This window comes from Medicago truncatula, chromosome 4, assembly GCF_003473485.1.
Source record: "Medicago truncatula cultivar Jemalong A17 chromosome 4, MtrunA17r5.0-ANR, whole genome shotgun sequence".
NCBI lineage: Eukaryota > Viridiplantae > Streptophyta > Magnoliopsida > Fabales > Fabaceae > Medicago > Medicago truncatula.
This window is the reverse complement of record NC_053045.1, coordinates 8,499,784-8,518,360: the sequence shown is the minus strand read 5'-3', so window position 1 is coordinate 8,518,360 and position 18,577 is coordinate 8,499,784. Positions and strand designations below refer to the sequence as shown.

Below are 18,577 nucleotides of genomic sequence, written 5' to 3'. Positions count from 1 at the left end.
GAGATGAATATACATTTTTTGCGGGAAAAAGTTGCTTACAGCCAAGTAAGAGTATTACATGTTTCATCACGTTATCAGATTGGTGGCATCTTCACCAAAGGTCTTCCGTTGCAACTCTTTCACGATTTTCTTGATAGTCTCAACATTCGTCAACCTCCGATTTAGCCTAGATTGGTGTATCAGACTATTATACGCATATCTCCATATTTAGAATATCAATGATTGTAATTTGATTAGGCATGATTGTATAGGAAATCACTGGTCAAACTCTCATTGTATTAACAAAGCAAAAACGAATGGGAAGGCAACGCCAATAATTCTTACAATATCGAATATAGTATGAACTTCTAATGTTCTGGAATAGTTCAAAAAATTAATAGAAAATAGAAAACTAAAAGTATCTAATGAAGTGAATCCTTCCATATATATGTTTAGTAAAAAACAAATGAGTAATGTTCTATTTCTGGTTAAAAGATTCACCTCTCCCATTTACTTTACGAACTATAAAATAATACACATGCAGACCTCAAGATTCAGTGATCTCTAAGAGAGGTACTTACAAATCATCCATTAAAAAGTCAACATGTTGGCAACAACTATTTTTGGATAAAAGATTCACCTCTCCTATTTAGTTTACGAACTATAAAATTATAATACCCATGTAGACCTCAAGGTTCAGTTATCTCTAAGAGAGGTACTTATAAATCATCCATTAAAAAGGTCATCATGTTGGCAACAAGAGTTGAACTCACTATCTTGTATGCAAGTCAACTCTTTACCAAGTGAACCAATTTTGCATGATTGTTTAGAATATGCAGGGGTAGGAATAGTCTGTGTCAAGTTAGGCTCTACAAGACGTAAACCATGACTTAAAAAAAATCGAAAGTCTAAGCTTGGCTTGTAGTCTATTATAAACTTAATTTTTAGGTTAGAGTTTGGTCTTTTGAAAGTCTTACTTGTTAGCCTAATGAAAAACATATTTCATATGAACAAGTTTAAATAAATAATATGATTCATATTTAAATAAATTAATAAACTAATAAATCAATGAAATTAAACTTCATTTGTATATTTAACATAACATTTTAGAGAATTTGATATACATACCATCATATTTTCATTAACTTTTATAATAATACATTAAAAAAATTATAAAAAAAAAATGTAGACTAATAACTTTAAACAAGTAATGTTCTATTTCCCCTTGTATGATTGTTTTTTTTTTTCTGGTGTTCGGAGTTCGAACCCAAACTTTACATATTTTATACATGCCTATGTTATTTTCAATTCATTAAACTAGTCCTTCATTTGTAACCAAAATAAAAAACTAGTCGTTGATTTCATTGACTCTTAAAATAGAAGAGAGTAATTTTACTTAATAAATTTTAAAATGTTTTAGAGATTGTTTACATTTCTATGATTCAGAGACAAAATACTTCTTCCATTTCATAACTTTGATTGTTTTCGCATTTTATTTTTATTTCAAAAAAATATATAGATTATATTTTAGAAAAAATAAAGGTTCATTTTTAAAATAAGAAAATGTTAACTATTACTTCCGAAGCATTGATTAAGGACTTTAAATAATAATTTTTTATGAAAGTTTGTGTAATCATTGGAAATTAAAAACTTTAAAATTTTAAAAAAAATAATTATTTAATTTAGCATAATGTCCCGGACACTTGTTAACTAGACCCTTTAAAATAATAAAGAAAAATCATATGAACATATTTAAATAAAAATTCCGAATAGTAGTAATAGGGGTTTGGTTCCTTAAAAAAAAAAAAAAAAAAAAAAAAAAAAAATTGGTTAAAACCTTGATTAGAGTTGAGAGCTTTGGAAGTGAGGCAGTAAGAAAGTGACCCCGCGCCGTTTCCGTAAGCTTCTCCGGTCTCTCTCTCTCTCTCTCTCTCTTTCGAACCGCCGTCACTCAGGTCCGTTCCCTTTTTTTTCTCTATTGAGGTTTCGCTGATTATTATCTATCTTATTATAATCGTTTTTGTTTTATTTTGCAGCTAGTAACTGTTTCTGAACACTTCCTCTGTACGGTGGTGGAATTGTAATCAAAATGGAGTTTAACTCTCTAAGGTTAATCACCTCACCCCTTTTCTTCAACTATTTCATTACAAATAATGCACTGTCGATGTAAAAAATGTTTTACACTTGCTATCTTATGCAATCTGCGATTGACAACACTGATTTGATCGGTGTGTGTGAAAAACTTTTTCATATAGCAAGAAAAGAGTGAATCAATGTTTGGTTAATGCTATATATGATTCTTATAATTTCTTTCTTTTTTGAGGTTAGTTATGGAGATGGTGATAGTAATGCACTAATTTTGCCAACTAAGAAGATGAAGAAAAGGAAAGAGATGGAACAGGTAGGAATAGTTTGAACATGATTATGTGTTCTTTCAATTTGCATGTTTACGCATTTTGTGTGATCGATATTATTTTGTATTAGGAACGTGGAAAGAAACGTGGTAAAGTCCAATCAAATAAGAAACAGAAGTTGAGCAAAACTCAGAAAAAGAAGTTGAAGAAATCAGAGGTTTGTGGGGGTGTGGACAAAAAAGGATATGATTTTTGTTTCTTCTTTTTTTGTTTTGGGTCTCAGTTTGTTTGGTTCATTTCATTTGTATAGGATGACAAGGAGAAGCAACTTCTGCTGGAAAAAGCCCTGAAGACACTAAAGTAAGTTATTAGTTCGCTACAGTTTCTGCTTTGATGCTGTTTTCTATGGGAAGTGCTAAGTTGTTGAATAAAAAATGGAACTTTTTTTTATTTTATTGTTTCAGTGAGAACACTCTTCCTGAGTATGCATTTCCTCTTCTGCAGTCATCGTGCAATATTAATCGGGTTTGTATTGTCAGAAACAATTATACTTTTACAAAAATATTAAAAATCTTGAGCTTGTTTGTTGAGTGTTGACTGTTGCCATTGTATATTGTAGGTTGAGACCGTGAAGGAAAAGCGTAGGAAGGCTGTGCATTTATTGAAAGAAGGATTGGATGTCCCACATGATGATGACCTGTCCAAGAAACAGGATATTGCATGTACATCTGAATCCGAGGAAGAAGAGATTCATACGGTGCAGGTTAAGGAATTTGAGGAAAATGATGTTATTCAACCTTTTAGAACCGAAAAAGAAATTTTATATACAACAACTGTTCCTTTGGAGTCCACTCAAGAACCAGTTCATAGAAATGAAGTTATTAATTATGAAACTGTCGCTGAACCTGTGGCTGACGTTTCCACTGACAAGCAACCTGATGAAATCAGAAGTTCTTCTCCCACCTCTCGTTCTATTGATGACATAAAAAGCACCAATTCAAAGGTATAATCCCTTCTCAGTAATTGGTGGGTGTGCACTGTGCAATCAAGATACAAGATTCAATTTTTATTTTTTTTGTTCATTTGGAACGTTGAATTTATGACACTAATGAAGTATTATAAGCTTTACTTTTTATATTTGTTTCTCTTTTTTTTTGTATGTATATTTGCGTAAATATTTTTTCATATACTATTGTATACACACTATAGTATGTCTATAAGACTCCATATTGAGTATCTGCAACTTACATCAATGCTTTTTGGCATTTTTTTACTTGATACAGGACAGGAAAAATGAGAACCCCACCACGAACTTCAATGAATTGAGCAATCTTCCACATGTTTCTACACAAAGGCCCTTGACTACTCCTACAGTTGTGCATGTTTATAGACCACCAGAGGTTCAAGAGAAAAGAAAGGATCTTCCTATTGTCATGATGGAGCAAGAGATAATGGAAGCTATAAACTACAATTCCAGTGTCATCGTATGTGGAGAAACTGGATGTGGTAAAACAACACAGGTTCCTCAGGTTAGTATACTTTTACTTAAGTATGTTATGATGGTATTATCTATCATTCAAAAACTAGCTTACATTTTGACTAATAATGACAATATAATAATTTATTATTATTTCAAAATATATCAGTTTCTTTATGAAGCTGGCTATGGTTCAAGCAAGTTCCATGCTCGCAGTGGTATTATTGGTGTCACTCAACCACGTCGAGTGGCTGTTCTTGCCACAGCAAAGCGTGTGGCATATGAGCTTGGTGTTCGGCTAGGAAAGGAGGTTGGCTTTCAAGTTAGGTACGATAAGAAAATTGGAGAAAATTGTTCTATCAAGTTTATGACTGATGGAATTTTGCTGCGAGAAGTTCAGGTTGTTATATTTTACCTTGCTATGTTTCCCTTTTGTTCTTTTTGGTGGTTCTTTTACGAGTTTGTAGCCTTATCACAAATGATAAATAAGGAGAGACCTTTGTTCAGTTTGTGGGGAAGATAGAAACGTTTGTTCATATTTAGGATCGTTGTAAGTTGCATAAAGTCAATACATATAGAATCTTAGAATTTATCATTCCTTAATTAAGAACATGTATTTTTCGGCATAATACTTGAGAACATTATCATTTGTATGTGAATGATTATGTACATTTTAGGATTCTGTATATTTCATATCACATTAGATTGGAAACTGACAATGGATTGATTATGATTTTCCTCTTTCATTTGTTCATGGCTATTATCCGTAGTAGTTGCAAGTGTCATTGCTATTACTACTGTGGCAGTGTTGCTGCTGTTTATTACATTGTGATGATATTGTTTATTCCACTCTATACTCTGATATGTTGTTCTAATGTAATTGTTCTTACTTATATTAGTTACACTAAACAAGATGAGTAACAGAATCATATGTACTTCTGTTGTTTAATTGAATACCTCTGGATGCAGAATGATATTTTATTAAGGCGTTATTCTGTCCTAATTCTTGATGAGGCTCATGAAAGGAGCTTGAACACAGACATTCTGATAGGGATGCTCTCGCGTGTGATCAGAACTCGCCAAAAGGTAAATCGAAGTGTTTCATTATACCCATTTTTTTCAAATTAAGTTTAAATCCGTACTATCTTATTTTATAATTTCCGTTCATTTAATACTCATTCCACCTACATTATAATACGCATGCTCATTATCTTACTATTATGATAGATTTATGATGAACAACAGAAGATGGTCCTTTCAGGAGAAAGTATAAGTCCTGATAAAATGGTTTTTCCATTAAAACTTGTGCTGATGAGTGCCACCTTGCGAGTGCAAGACTTCACATCTGGAAGGTTATTCCACACTCCTCCACCTGTGATAGAAGTTCCAACGAGGCAATTTCCAGTTACAATGTATTTTGCAAAGAAAACCGAGATAACAGATTATGTTGGTGCTGCATATAAGAAGATCTTGGCAATTCACAAGAAGTTGCCATCTGGGGGCATACTTGTCTTTGTCACTGGACAAAGGGAAGTGGAGGACTTGTGCAGGAAGCTACGCAAAGCTTCAAAGGAGTTTATCATGAAAAAAGTTAAAGGATCTGTGGAAAATGATAGCAATGTGGTCAATGAAACAAGTTCTGTTGAGGGAATAAATATTAATGAGATTAATGAAGCATTTGAGATGCCTGGAAGTTCATCCATGCAACAAACTGATAGGTTTAGTGGTTATGATGAAGATGACAATAATTTTGATGAGAACGAATCTGATTCTTATGATTCAGAAACAGAGAGTGAATTGGAATTCAATGATGATGATAAAAATAATCACAACGGTTCAGAGAACAATAACAATATTGTGGATGTCTTAGGAAATGAAGGAAGTCTTGCTTCATTGAAGGCTGCTTTCGAAAACTTGTCTGGGCAAGCAACATTAAGTTCCTCAAATGTGAATACAGAAGATGGTTTAGACCAATCGAAAGTTGGCAGGGAGAAAATAGCTAGAGAAAATCACGATTCCTCTCCAGGTGCACTCTTTGTTCTACCACTTTATGCTATGCTGCCTGCTGCAGCTCAACTTCGTGTATTTGATGGAGTCAAGGAGGGAGAGAGACTAGTTGTTGTTGCTACAAATGTTGCAGAAACATCTTTAACAATTCCAGGGATTAAGTATGTGGTTGATACTGGAAGGGAAAAGGTGAAGAATTATGATTCCTCTAATGGCATGGAGACATATGAGGTGAAATGGATAAGTAAGGCATCTGCTGCTCAACGTGCAGGCAGAGCTGGAAGAACTGCTGCGGGACACTGTTATCGTCTCTATTCTTCTGCAGCTTTTAGTAATGAGTTTCCTGAGTTCTCTCCTGCTGAAGTTGAGAAAGTACCTGTCCATGGTGTTGTCCTTCTCTTGAAATCCATGCAAATTAAGAAGGTAAGTTTGATATTTTGATTTTACGAGTTTTCATTCCATCTACTTGTTTATATTGGATGTTATCATTAACTATATAAGGCAAGGAAGTAGGTTTTCCACCATATATCTATAGCAATTTGGTTTATGGTGTTATATACTACTTATATTCTTAGTTTTGCTCGTGAACTGTCAACTTTGTTCCACACGTGATTTTATTGAGCCTTTCTATTGTCTGATAATTTGATTTTCTCAATTCCTTTTTTATATAGGTTGCAAACTTCCCGTTTCCTACTTCTCTTAAGGCTGCTTCCCTGCTTGAAGCTGAGAATTGCTTGAGAGCTCTTGAAGCACTTGATAGCAAAGATGAGCTCACACTTTTAGGAAAAGCCATGGCACTTTATCCTTTGAGTCCTCGTCATTCTAGAATGATCCTTACTGTTATAAAAAATACAAGGTACAAGCGTATTTGTAACTCAAGTCTGCTTTTGGCATATGCTGTTGCAGCTGCTGCTGCTTTGAGTTTGCCAAATCCTTTTGTAATGCAATATGAAGGAAATGATAGCAACAAAGATTCAGAAACGTCCGAGAAATCTAGAATGGGGGACAATGAGAACAATATTGATAAAACAGAAAAGACGAAGAGAAAGAAACTAAAACAGACCTCTAAAGTTGCTCGTGAAAAGTTTCGAATTGTCAGTAGTGATGCGCTAGCCATAGCATATGCCTTGCAGTGTTTTGAACATTCACAGAATTCAGTACAATTCTGTGAAGACAATGCATTGCATTTCAAAACCATGGATGAAATGTCCAAACTTAGACAGCAACTCCTCAGACTGGTCTTTTTTCAGAGTGATAAAGGTGGTTTAGAACAAGAGTACTCGTGGACTCATGGAACTCTTGAGGATGTGGAACATGCTTGGCGAGTTTCTTCTGCGCACTATCCTCTCCCTCTGGTTGAGGAAAGGCTCATTTGTCGAGCAATATGTGCTGGCTGGGCAGATAGGGTTGCCAAACGTATTCCAATTTCTTCAAAGACCGATGATGGAGTGACAATTTCTCGTGCCGGTAGGTATCAGTCATGCATGGTTGATGAAAGTATTTTCATTCATCGTTGGTCATCGGTCTCTACTGTACGCCCCGAGTTTCTGGTTTACAATGAGCTATTAGAGACAAAAAGACCAAACAAAGAAGGGGAGACGAGTGCGAAGAGAGCATACATGCATGGAGTAACGAATGTGGACCCAACTTGGCTAGTTGAGAATGCAAAGTCTTCATGCATCTTCTCTCCACCCCTGACAGATCCCAGACCATTTTATGATGCACAGGCTGACCAAGTAAAATGTTGGGTCATCCCAACCTTTGGACGCTTCTGTTGGGAACTTCCTAAGCATTCAATACCCATTAGCAATGTCGAGCATCGGGTGCAGGTGTTTGCCTATGCTTTACTTGAAGGTCAGGTGTGTCCATGCCTGAAAACAGTTCGAAAATACATGTCAGCCCCTCCTGAAACTATTTTGAGGAGAGAATCCTTTGGTCAAAAAAGGGTAGGAAATCTTATAAGCAAGTTAAATAGCAGGTTGATTGATAGCTCTGCCACGTTGAGAATAGTGTGGAAGCAGAATCCAAGAGAGTTATTTTCAGAAATTTTGGATTGGTTTCAACAGGGTTTTCGCAAGCACTTTGAAGAGCTATGGTTACAAATGCTTGGCGAAGTGCTACAGGAGACCCAAGAACGACCTCTGCATAAAAGTTCAAAAAAAAAGTCAAAAGTAAAATCTAAATCGCGGCAATGATTGCTCGACAGTTAAGGTAAAATTGCATATGTAACCCCTACATTTAGCTGTTTTCATAGTTGAAGGCCATCTCTAGATTAGTTTTGAGAGCTTATTATTCAGAACAATTTTATGGTTCTTCAAAGTCCTTTTAAAGTTGTAGAAGTTATACGAGAAAGCTTCTAAAAAGCTGAGATACAGAAGCTATTTTAACTTACACTAGAATTGTCTAAATTTTGTTTACTTATTGCAATATTCTGCATTCTTTTGGTATTTCTAAGTGCTTCAAGTTTATCTAAACTCTGAAGTGACTCAAGTTATGTATTGCCAAGTATTAAGCAATTTTGTGTGAAATCTTTTCCTCGTAATTGTTGTTTTCTAAACAGTGTTTAGAAGAAAAAACATTTTTACTGATAAATTTACAATGAATTTGATTTATAATCTAAATTGTAGATAAATTTTATTTGATCTTAAAGTAGGAAACTTTATTTTGGCAGCATGATTATCTAACTGTACATTAGATTAAAGCAGAAGATGATCATGAAGTGCGTCTAGTCCTCATCAAGTGGCATTTATCCAGATCCAATCTTAATTTTCTATACTTTCTAGCGGATCAGATACAGAAATAATACCCATTATCAGAAAACTAAGGGAGCAACTCTAATGTGGTTCTTAATTTTAAGAATCTGTTGTTAATTTATTTAACATTTAAGAGAATCCTTATGAGAACAAGTTTTAAACATCAATTTTTCACTAAAGGTTTTAAAGATGAAGGCTCAATCGTAGCATCCATTTTAACTTGAGTTCATAAGAATTCTACTATTGGAGTGAACTTTTTTTTGGTGTTATTAAATCTAGTCGACCCCTTAACTTAATTCTTTGTTTTAAAGTGGCCTAATAACTATAAAAATTTACAAATTGGTCCCTTATCTTCCGTTAATCATTTTGATCATCTCCGTTAGTTTTTTAACGCTTAATATTCTTGATATGGTTTCAGTCATTTGATTGCAAGTCCATTGTATGTAACAATGAACCACCAACACCTAATTTTTGTTTTTCTTCATATTCTTATTCATCTTTATATCATCTTCATCATCTTCACAAGAAAAATTACAAATACAATCAATCAAAAATTAAAATCTCAAATTATGTTTTTAAAAACTCAATCTCTCTTCTTCTCTCAAAAACCCATTAATTCGGTGCCCGTTTATGAATTTTCATCTTTGATCTTTGCTTCTTCCTTCATCATGTTATTGCAGCAAATCCCTAAATCATTCAACGTCTAATATTCACGCAAGTGCAGTAAATTTTGTCCCTCACCAAAACCATAAGGGACCAAATTGAAAATTTTAATAGTTATATGAGCAAATTTCGTTCGCTTGTCTACTAATGGAGGTCCCTTACCCATTCCATAGCTTTCAAGAGGCTGATAGCCTCCCCAATATCTACATCAATGATAGGTGAGAACCATTCTGTTTGAGCCAGCACAAAGGCTCCTTATGCGTCTGTGATACACATACCTATGCCCACGATGTCTAGAGTTTCAGAAAAGGAAGCGTCAACATTACATTTGTACCTGCCCGGAGATGGTTTTGTACAAGTTGCGACATGACTAGGATTGATGCGCATACATCCTTGTTGCTTAACTTCTTGAGCGTTCCTCCAACTCTGTAGCAATGTCGTGGCTCTGTCACAAATAACTTGACACGTGTCTGAAGAAACATTCCACACTTTGTTATTTTTGTTTTTCCATATGCTCCACATTAAAGTGCTAAAAAAGTAAAAATTGAATGTTGGTAGGTTGCAGATGCAGCAGAATTTCGAAAATGATACTGGATATGTTGCCGACATTTGAAACATGTGAAACTTTGTACCATAGCCCCATCTGCTGCCAACATTGCGCGCTTTTGGGACAGGTGAATAGCGCGTGCGTACTGTCCTCATTTTCGCTACAAAACGTACACTGTAGAGGACAAACTACACGTAGATTTAAAATTTGATTTCTTGAATTTAAAATTTGATCTTGAGCAATCAAAATTTACTTCAATGTGTAGATCCTTTCAAGGTGGCATTTAACATGGGAAAGGGAAATCCTTTCTCACCATAGGAAAGTTTTTTTGGACCATTAGATTAAGTAAGGAACATAATATTATCATAGTCTCTCAACACTATATTTTACAACATCTTCCACCACCATCCTGTTCTTCTTTTTTTCTTCAACCATGTGCAACTAACTAACACAATCCCACCGGATTCTCGTCGGAGACAAAATATACATCGTTTTGTAATTCATGATTCATCATTCTATCATTTAATTATAACCCTCTGAAACAAAAACTAACAAGAACTATAATTATATCATTTAATTATATATAACTTTTACATACCACCGATACCAGATTTGTTTATTATAGAACTGTTTTTGATTTGGAATCAAGACAGCCTTTGATTTTTGTTAGCTCAATAAAGAAATAAAACAAAAATACTCAATAAAAATTGTTTACTCCTAAATATAATCAAAGACTGTTTTTTATTTACAAATTACATACCACCGATGTGTTATTGAGTATTCCTCTTTAGTTTAGTTTGAGATTGTAATTTGTAATTGTTGTTTTTGACATTGGAATTTGCTATTTTTGTTGCAACAGGATCTAATGAACAACTTTAAATCGAAATTTTTTTGAACAAAATGTTAGCTTTTAGTGTTTTATTGTAAGATTTATAAAGGTTCTTAATCAGTTGAATAATAGATTTATGGATGTAATAAGGGGGATAAGTTGTGAGGTTTGGGAGGGCGGTGCTGATGGTGAAGTTCATGTTGCTGGCGGGTGAGTGAGGACATGGAAGAGAGACAAGGGTGATGGAATAGTGTAAAAATAATATAGTATGAGAGACTATGATAATATTATGTTCCTTACATGATCTAATAGTCCAAAAAAACTTTTCTATGATAGGAAACAACTCCCCGTTCCCATGCTAAACCCCACCTCCTTTACTGCAAGGAACGGATGCACAGCAAGCTAATTGGGGTCAGCTGACCCCACTCCATTGTTTTTTGTATAACACAAAATGTGGTATTTTCATCTGATGACCCCACTTGAAATTTTGTGTTGACCCCACATTACACTTAATACAGTTGTTTTGAAGGAAAACCACCTAATACATAAAACACAAACGAAATAGCATGATTTTTTTTTTTCTTCAGGAAAAGATGAATTTAAATATTGCATACATGTAAATTAAGAATATAATATTTGTTAACAAATTCCTCTCTCCGTCTCAAAACGTTTAAAATTTATGCATAAATTTTAAAAGAATAAATAATAGTGTTGATTTTAATGATAAAATTAGTATCATCTACTAAAATATTATTATTAATTATTGTTAGTAGAGTAGTTAAGTTTAATGAAATTAAATAAATAAAAGTATAATAGGGAAAATATAATAAGTGTTACATTGATATTTTAAAGTGATAATTATTTGAAGATATAGAAAAAATGTTAAGAGACAATTATTGTACTACTATCCCACTCGTCTTGCATTACAACAAAAATTGAGGTATATGTTTTAGCTTTTAAAATAAAATGAAAATGCTCCAAAAAACAAATGAAAGAGGCAAGTAAAAGATGAAAGTTGACTGTCAATCCATGAGGGAAGAAAATCGAACAATAGAGAGAGTAATTATCATCCTTTCATATTAAGGTGTTCAATTTTTTGATTTAAAATGGTATATTTTTTGTTATCTCCAATTTTTTGTTTAATGATGAAGATGTTATCACTTAGGGTATGTTTGGTTGTGGTAGAAATATTAAGGAAAGATTGAAAGAGGAAAGAAGGCATGGATTTCAACATCCTTCTACCTTTTGGAACAACCTAAGAAAGACATGAGGATGGATTGTTTGTGTGGGACCCACCATTCCAAATATGTTTCCGCGCATCATGCCATGGAAAGGGTACAGATTCTTGCTTTTTGATTGAAAAAGACCATAAAACCTACTACCTTTTTATTTTATTATAATTATAAAGTATAAATAAAAAACAAGTAATACTTTATAATTTTTAAATTTAAAGAAGTTAACTACTAAATTAGATAATATGTCTTCAACTATTTTATATTTGAGTATTTATTTAATTTAGGTCACTATTATTCTTATTATTTTATTCTTGTAATATATTTTATTATGTTCAAGGATATTTCTGTCTTTTCATAACTATAACTCTTTCTTTCTTTTTCACTTTCTTTTCACTTTCACTTATACCAAACAACTAAACAAATCATCTCACTTTCCACTATCTTTCTCTCCTTTCACTTTCTTTCCTTAAACTTTCTTTCCTTTCACTTTCTTTCGTCAACCAAACATACCCTTAAGGTTATGTTTTTAGTTTCTATAAAATTATGAATTTTTTTAAGTTTAGTCTCTCAATTTTTTTTATTAAGTTTGAGTCTCTATTTTTGCATATTATAGGGACTATTTTGAGGACTAAAAATCGATGTTTTTATAAAAAGTTTTCAAAATATGAATTATTGTACAAACTATAATATTATTGAGGACTGAAATTATCATTAAAATTTCACCGCCTTCGACTAGGACAATATATTCCCTCACCTTAAATATTCTCTACCAAGAAATTATCATTTAAAATTGAATAGAATTAGATTTGAAAGCTCGTGATTTTGCAAGAACTAAAAATATATTTAACCTATCATATTATTGGTTTTGAATTTAAATATTTTTTATATAAATATTATGATAAATTTTATTCAAAAAAAATATAAATATTATGATAAACATTATTTGACCCCACATATTAAAATTTCTGGATCCGTCCCTGACTGCAAGAAGTTTATATTTGAACATTTTGGTGAAAGTGGAATAAGCAGACTTTTATAATCCAAGGGGGATTATAAATTGAACGCAATCCCCGTCCCCGACGGGTTCGGGTATCCCCGCCCCATCCTCGTCCTCGCATTGAATATATATTTTTTAATAAAAAATAGAAGTTTTTTTACAACCCATAGATAAATGTTGTAATGCATTATCCATCAATATTTTCACTTTAACATTTGTTAGACCAATTGATTTAGTTGCTCATTTAAATATCAACGGTAGTTTTTTATAACACGACAATTATCAAACAAAATAACATGACTTATCAACATAAAATACTTTTCTGCATTCGGGACGGGTTTGGGTATGGGTTCGGGATGAGTACATACATGTTATCCGTCCCATACCCATGTTTTGAAATCGGAGAAAATCCAAACTTATACCCAAACCCAATCAAAACCAGGAAAACCCGTCAAATTGGGTTTGGTTCAGGCGGATAACCACAATATGAGTTTTGTTGACATGCCTAATTATGAGGTTAATTTATATACATTGTCAATTAATGAATTAAAAACACATGATTTGTCATAACACTGACATTGTATATAAATTAAACTCGTATATTATTATTTTATCTAATGCACTGGAAAATACCACTGATAGTGTAATTATTTCTCGCAACAAGATACAAAAGTGTTCCCATTACTGTACGTTAATCTTGTCATTTGTTCCACGAAAAGCTAAATTTTGTTTAGCAATATATCTCAAGATGCTTGTTGTTCATGATATATTATTCTACAGTAATTATTGATAAATGCTATACAAATAAAATAATGAATGGTGTTATTTAATTGGTGAATAAAACAATATGTTAAAAAAAAATAACTATCGAATCGGTCCAGGTCCCAACAAAATGTGTTTGCACCGAAAAAGACAAAAAGGGAAAATTATTTATTTTTCAAAAGCGCCCACCGTGGGGCTCGAACCCACGACCACAAGGTTAAGAGCCTTGCGCTCTACCAACTGAGCTAGACGGGCTTATTGATATAATTTCATTCATTTTAATTATACCATCTTCTACAATACATTTAGTGTGATCCAAATTCCACACTTATTTAAGTTGTGAAATTTTGAAAAACATAAGTTTATATTTTTATCATATAAACAGTATTGCTCAAAAAAAAAAAAACATATAAACAGTACATTTTGGATATTTAAATAAGGGCTTTTTTATATAATGATATTTATCTCTCAACATATATAGCGGCAACAAATAATTTACATGGTAAAATAATCGGGAATGAACTTCTTATGTTCAATTATGGTCATGTTTAGTTTCAATAGTGTGTTGAAAAGTAGAAATAGATTTATTTTGTGTGACAAATGTTAGTATGTTAATTGTTATTAGTATTTTTAATCGTGTTTATTGAAAAGTAGAGATAGATTTATTTTAAATGACAAATGTTAGTATATTAAATCCTATTTTGAAAAACTAAAAACATCAACTTTTCTTAAAAAGCTTTTAAAAAGAGACAAATGTATGCATATCGCTCAATAAAAACTATAAATATCATGGAAGGATATTGTCTTATGTAGGTTGTTTGGTTGATAAAAGGACACCAAATGAGTTTTTAAAGCATGAGAAATTAACAATAATAAATCGAACAAGAAATTGGAGGTTCATAATTCTGACCATAAAAACTAACATAAATACTATTATCTAACATTTTTCCATCCAAAATATCATATAAAAATGTTACAACCTATAAGTTTTGGGTCTTAGTTCAATTCCATCAACAATTAATCTACCTTTAAAGTCCACACCATTGACTTCCTTGAGACACATTCTCACCTCTTGAACTTGAACTTTTTCAGTGTAGAAACTCCCTAACTCAATCTCCAACCATTCATCTTTATGCTCACAATTGCAAATCCCATTTCTTTTACAGTTTGAACGTATACATGGTAACAAATCTAACCCATAAGCACATTCCACATTTTTCACTTTTAGATATGCTCCATACATTGTTTTTGGTGACAACATTTCATTGTTTATGCTCCCTATAGTTTCTAGATAGCAAATGGTTCTAAGTTCAGCAACTTCTGCAAACCTACACACAAAGCCCCAAATAGGGGTAGAAACTTGTTGAATATGTTCACTTTTTCAATCACAAATTGGACCCATTTTCTCTATATAATAAAATGGTTAAATATGTATTTTTTTTTATAAAATTTTTATTTTTATTTTTAGTTTCAATATCAATACATGATAAAATTAAGAGGAACTACAAAGTCATTTTTGTAATTAGTAGGAACTAGAAAGTATATGCAGTCCTACATCAACTAACAATAAAATTTAAAGTAATTATAGAGACTAAAACCATATTTAATTATAAAAATAAAATAAAATTGATCAACTAATTATATTTTTAAAGGTAAGCAGAGAACAAATATGATTATTTTTCTTGTAAAAAAAAAACAAATTTGATTATTTTTGTGTGTCAATGGATGTTATTGTCCCATACCCTAAAACATATATATTACACTTTTTAATTAGAGAATTAGGATGAAGCACAAACCGTGAGCCTTGAACTTGTCTCCAAGACCAATGTAGAGGGTTGTTTCCAAATGTAATTGAAAGTTGTCTTGCACTCAACGAATAACATATTTTGCCTGTTGTTTTCTCAATTGAAAACATCTGTTTCATTGACAAGGTATAGTTAAATAGATTAATTAGAATAGACTGACAATGTAAAACAACTTTACATTATCAATCAATTAAAATCACCCAATTAGACACATATTTTATCTATTCTAATTAATCACATATTATGACTTGTGTCCTCACAATAGATAATTAATTAGTAAAAGAAGATATAAACGCATATTCTTAACTGGTGATTTGTATATCCACAGGCAGCGGAGCAAATATGGATTTAAATTTATATTAGTAAATTCCAACTAATATGAATTTATTAAATTCATATTTGCTCCCCCGCCTGAGCACATACAAGCAACCTTAAGTTAACAATGATTGCATTTATATTGCAAATGTTTGCTTCCTCCATTCTCTATTGGATTATTTACTTAAATGTGACAGATATTAAATATGGATATTCTATAATAGCGTTTATATACAAAAAAAAAATGATAAACCAATGTGTAATAGCGGTTATAGGTACAAAGCGATATCATAAATATCGATTATAGGTATAAAGAGCTATCGTAGACACCCTTATTATAGCTCTTAAAGTTTAAAGCGTTATCTTGACGCGCGCATAGCTATGTGTGTCTGTATATATATTATTAGAAAAAATGTTCTTAGTTATTTTTCAAGAAAAAATTCTTTAATTATAAACCCTTTTGAAGAAAAAGAAACTGTTTTAAAATATAAACCCAATTTCAAACTATTATATGTACACATTTATTTCTTAATATATTCACTATTAATATTATAAGTGTTTTGGAAGACGTAAAATAAAAAATAAAATATTTTATAAAAGGAAAATTATTATATGTACATATTTTTTTGAGCTAATACATTGGATTATTTTTTGAGGGAAAATACATTAGACATCTACTTAGATTTTAGAATGTATGGAAAAGTTGCCCAAGGGACATATAAATTATAATAAGATTTTGTTCTTGCTAAAATTTTCTTAAAAAATTCGATTTGATAATTTAAAAGTTGTTTAACTCTACATTTTTATATTGTTGTCTATTTAATAATATTTTTATGCTGTTTCCAACAGTTATTACACTGTTCAAATACCAACTTTTTTTCTTATTAGTAGTATTCATGTCTCTCAACTAAATCCTATATGTTTTTCTTATTAGTAGAAAAACACTGTGTACAAACTAACTTATTTTTCACCATTAAATAATTAAATCTCATTATATTTCTTTTATTTTTATAGTGAAAATTATTTATTCAATAGTAGAAAAACACTGTGCATGGCAGCAGATATGTCCCTTATTCGTTATAGACTTGACTTATATATGTAAGACAAGTTATAAGATAATTTGTCAAAAATATTTTTTTAATGAATAAGGAATATTCTTAAATGCACTTGTTTTTTTTTAGTACAAAACACCAACATAACATAGCACTATAACATATATGAAAAGCATATATTAATATTTTTCACTTAAATCAAAAGTATTGTCAAATGAATAGAATTACCTTATTACCGTCGTCAATAAGTTGCGGTTTACATAACCTGGCAAGTAATTCTTTCTTTGACGAACACGACAATGGGGGATCCACCAACCTAGAAACAATTCCTTGATAATTATGTGGCAAGAATTTCTCCCACACATTATCTGAATCTGCCATGGATTTCACAATTGAAGAGATTAGAGAAACCCTACACACATCAATAGGTGATGTAAATGATAAAATGTGTGCAACGCAATCTTCAGGCAAAAGTTCCATACTATAGTAATTATTTATTTTCACTAATGTTGAAAACTTTGAATAGAAGATATGAAAAAATTTCAAGGTGCTTTGATTTCTATATTGGCAACTCTTATGCCCTTATATATACAATAAATGAATGCTTTGTGTGGCGTGGGTCCATACATATGTTAGTATATATGACGACATATTGTTTTTAATATGCATGAGGATGTCAACATGGAGGCAAATCATGTGCACATCCAAAATCTGATTGTCATTTTTCATAATATCGACGAGAATAATAGTCATTGATAAAAAAAAAATATTGAGAAAAGATAGAGTATCATCTCTCTTGTCTAAAGGGTACATGTTCTTTTTGTCCATACATTCCATCAAATGGCTCTTAAATATAGAGTTAAATATATTTTTAGTCGTCACCATTATATGATAAATCTAACGGTATATAAAATGGTTAAATATGTTTTTAGTTGCTACAAATAATCAATTTCAAGAGTTAAACCTATATTTTTATATTGTTAAGGATCGTATTGTCAACTCACTGACACATCTTGTTGATTCACTCTGTTTCTTCTATTCTCATAAAATAATGCTACCATATCACTTTTGTTCTCATTCAACACAATACTTTATTATAGTCATGGTTCAAACTCGGGTATTCCCTATCAATTCAACCACAGCTAAAATTCATTAAACATTTGCTTAAAAAATAACACTAATCATGCATCAAAATTACCCTATATTTCAACGAATTATAGATTAAACTTTTAAAAAGATAAATTAAACTCTTAAAATATTACATTTAAAAACAAATAGGCTTAAATAAGTTTTTAAGCCATATAAATATAACATATTTCATTTTTAGTTCCTCTAAATTTTTGTATTCAAACTATGATATTTCAAATATTTTCTATCAAGATTTTTTTGTCTTTGTTTTTAAATCAACTCAAATGGATGATGTAAGAACAACAAAGAACTGAATGAAAAGTTTAGCCAATAAACCCAATATATTGCTTCTCAATTCAACCTTTTGAGAATTGGGTTTAGAAAATATTTTTTATTCCATTTTTTGTCGGTTCCTTCACCATTTGACAGTGAACGTTTCAACCCACCACCTTAACCTCAAATGGTAACAACGAAAAAGAATTGGATCCCGCTCGTTCCCTATTTTTTCAATCAAATTCACCTGCCGCTCCTCTAGCCGAATGCGTGAATGCACCAAATTAACCACCTAAATTATCATGTGGCGGTATATTAGCTACTACCACCTTGCAAATACTCACTATTTATAAGCATAATGCATCGGATGATTGATCGATGCTTATGAGCATAATGCAAGA

At 31.7% G+C, this 18,577-nt stretch overlaps 2 protein-coding genes and 1 non-coding gene across 3 annotated transcripts; 1 reads left to right on the top strand and 2 right to left on the bottom strand.

The window, feature by feature from the left end:
- The first annotated feature begins 1,795 nt into the window (after positions 1–1,795).
- Positions 1,796–8,351, top strand: LOC11424352 (ATP-dependent RNA helicase DEAH13). Its single transcript, XM_003605027.4, has 12 exons — positions 1,796–1,934; positions 2,016–2,088; positions 2,308–2,380; positions 2,464–2,550; positions 2,644–2,693; positions 2,798–2,858; positions 2,953–3,336; positions 3,617–3,862; positions 3,980–4,210; positions 4,780–4,896; positions 5,038–6,240; positions 6,489–8,351. Exons 2-12 carry the CDS (start codon positions 2,069–2,071, stop codon positions 8,010–8,012), a joined length of 3,996 nt encoding a protein of 1,331 aa, XP_003605075.1. The 5' UTR covers positions 1,796–1,934; positions 2,016–2,068; the 3' UTR covers positions 8,013–8,351.
- Positions 8,352–13,785: 5,434 nt separating this feature from the next.
- TRNAK-CUU (transfer RNA lysine (anticodon CUU)) lies at positions 13,786–13,858 on the bottom strand. The gene has a single exon. It is a non-coding gene; the product is annotated as a tRNA-Lys (tRNA).
- A 590-nt stretch (positions 13,859–14,448) lies between these two features.
- LOC11425550 (F-box protein VBF) lies at positions 14,449–17,327 on the bottom strand. Its single transcript, XM_003605025.4, has 3 exons — positions 17,004–17,327; positions 15,400–15,518; positions 14,449–14,931 (listed from the first exon to the last, which is right to left on the bottom strand). The coding sequence occupies exons 1-3, from the start codon at positions 17,253–17,255 to the stop codon at positions 14,577–14,579; spliced, it is 726 nt and encodes a 241-aa protein (XP_003605073.1). The 5' UTR covers positions 17,256–17,327; the 3' UTR covers positions 14,449–14,576.
- Between the last annotated feature and the right edge of the window lie 1,250 nt (positions 17,328–18,577).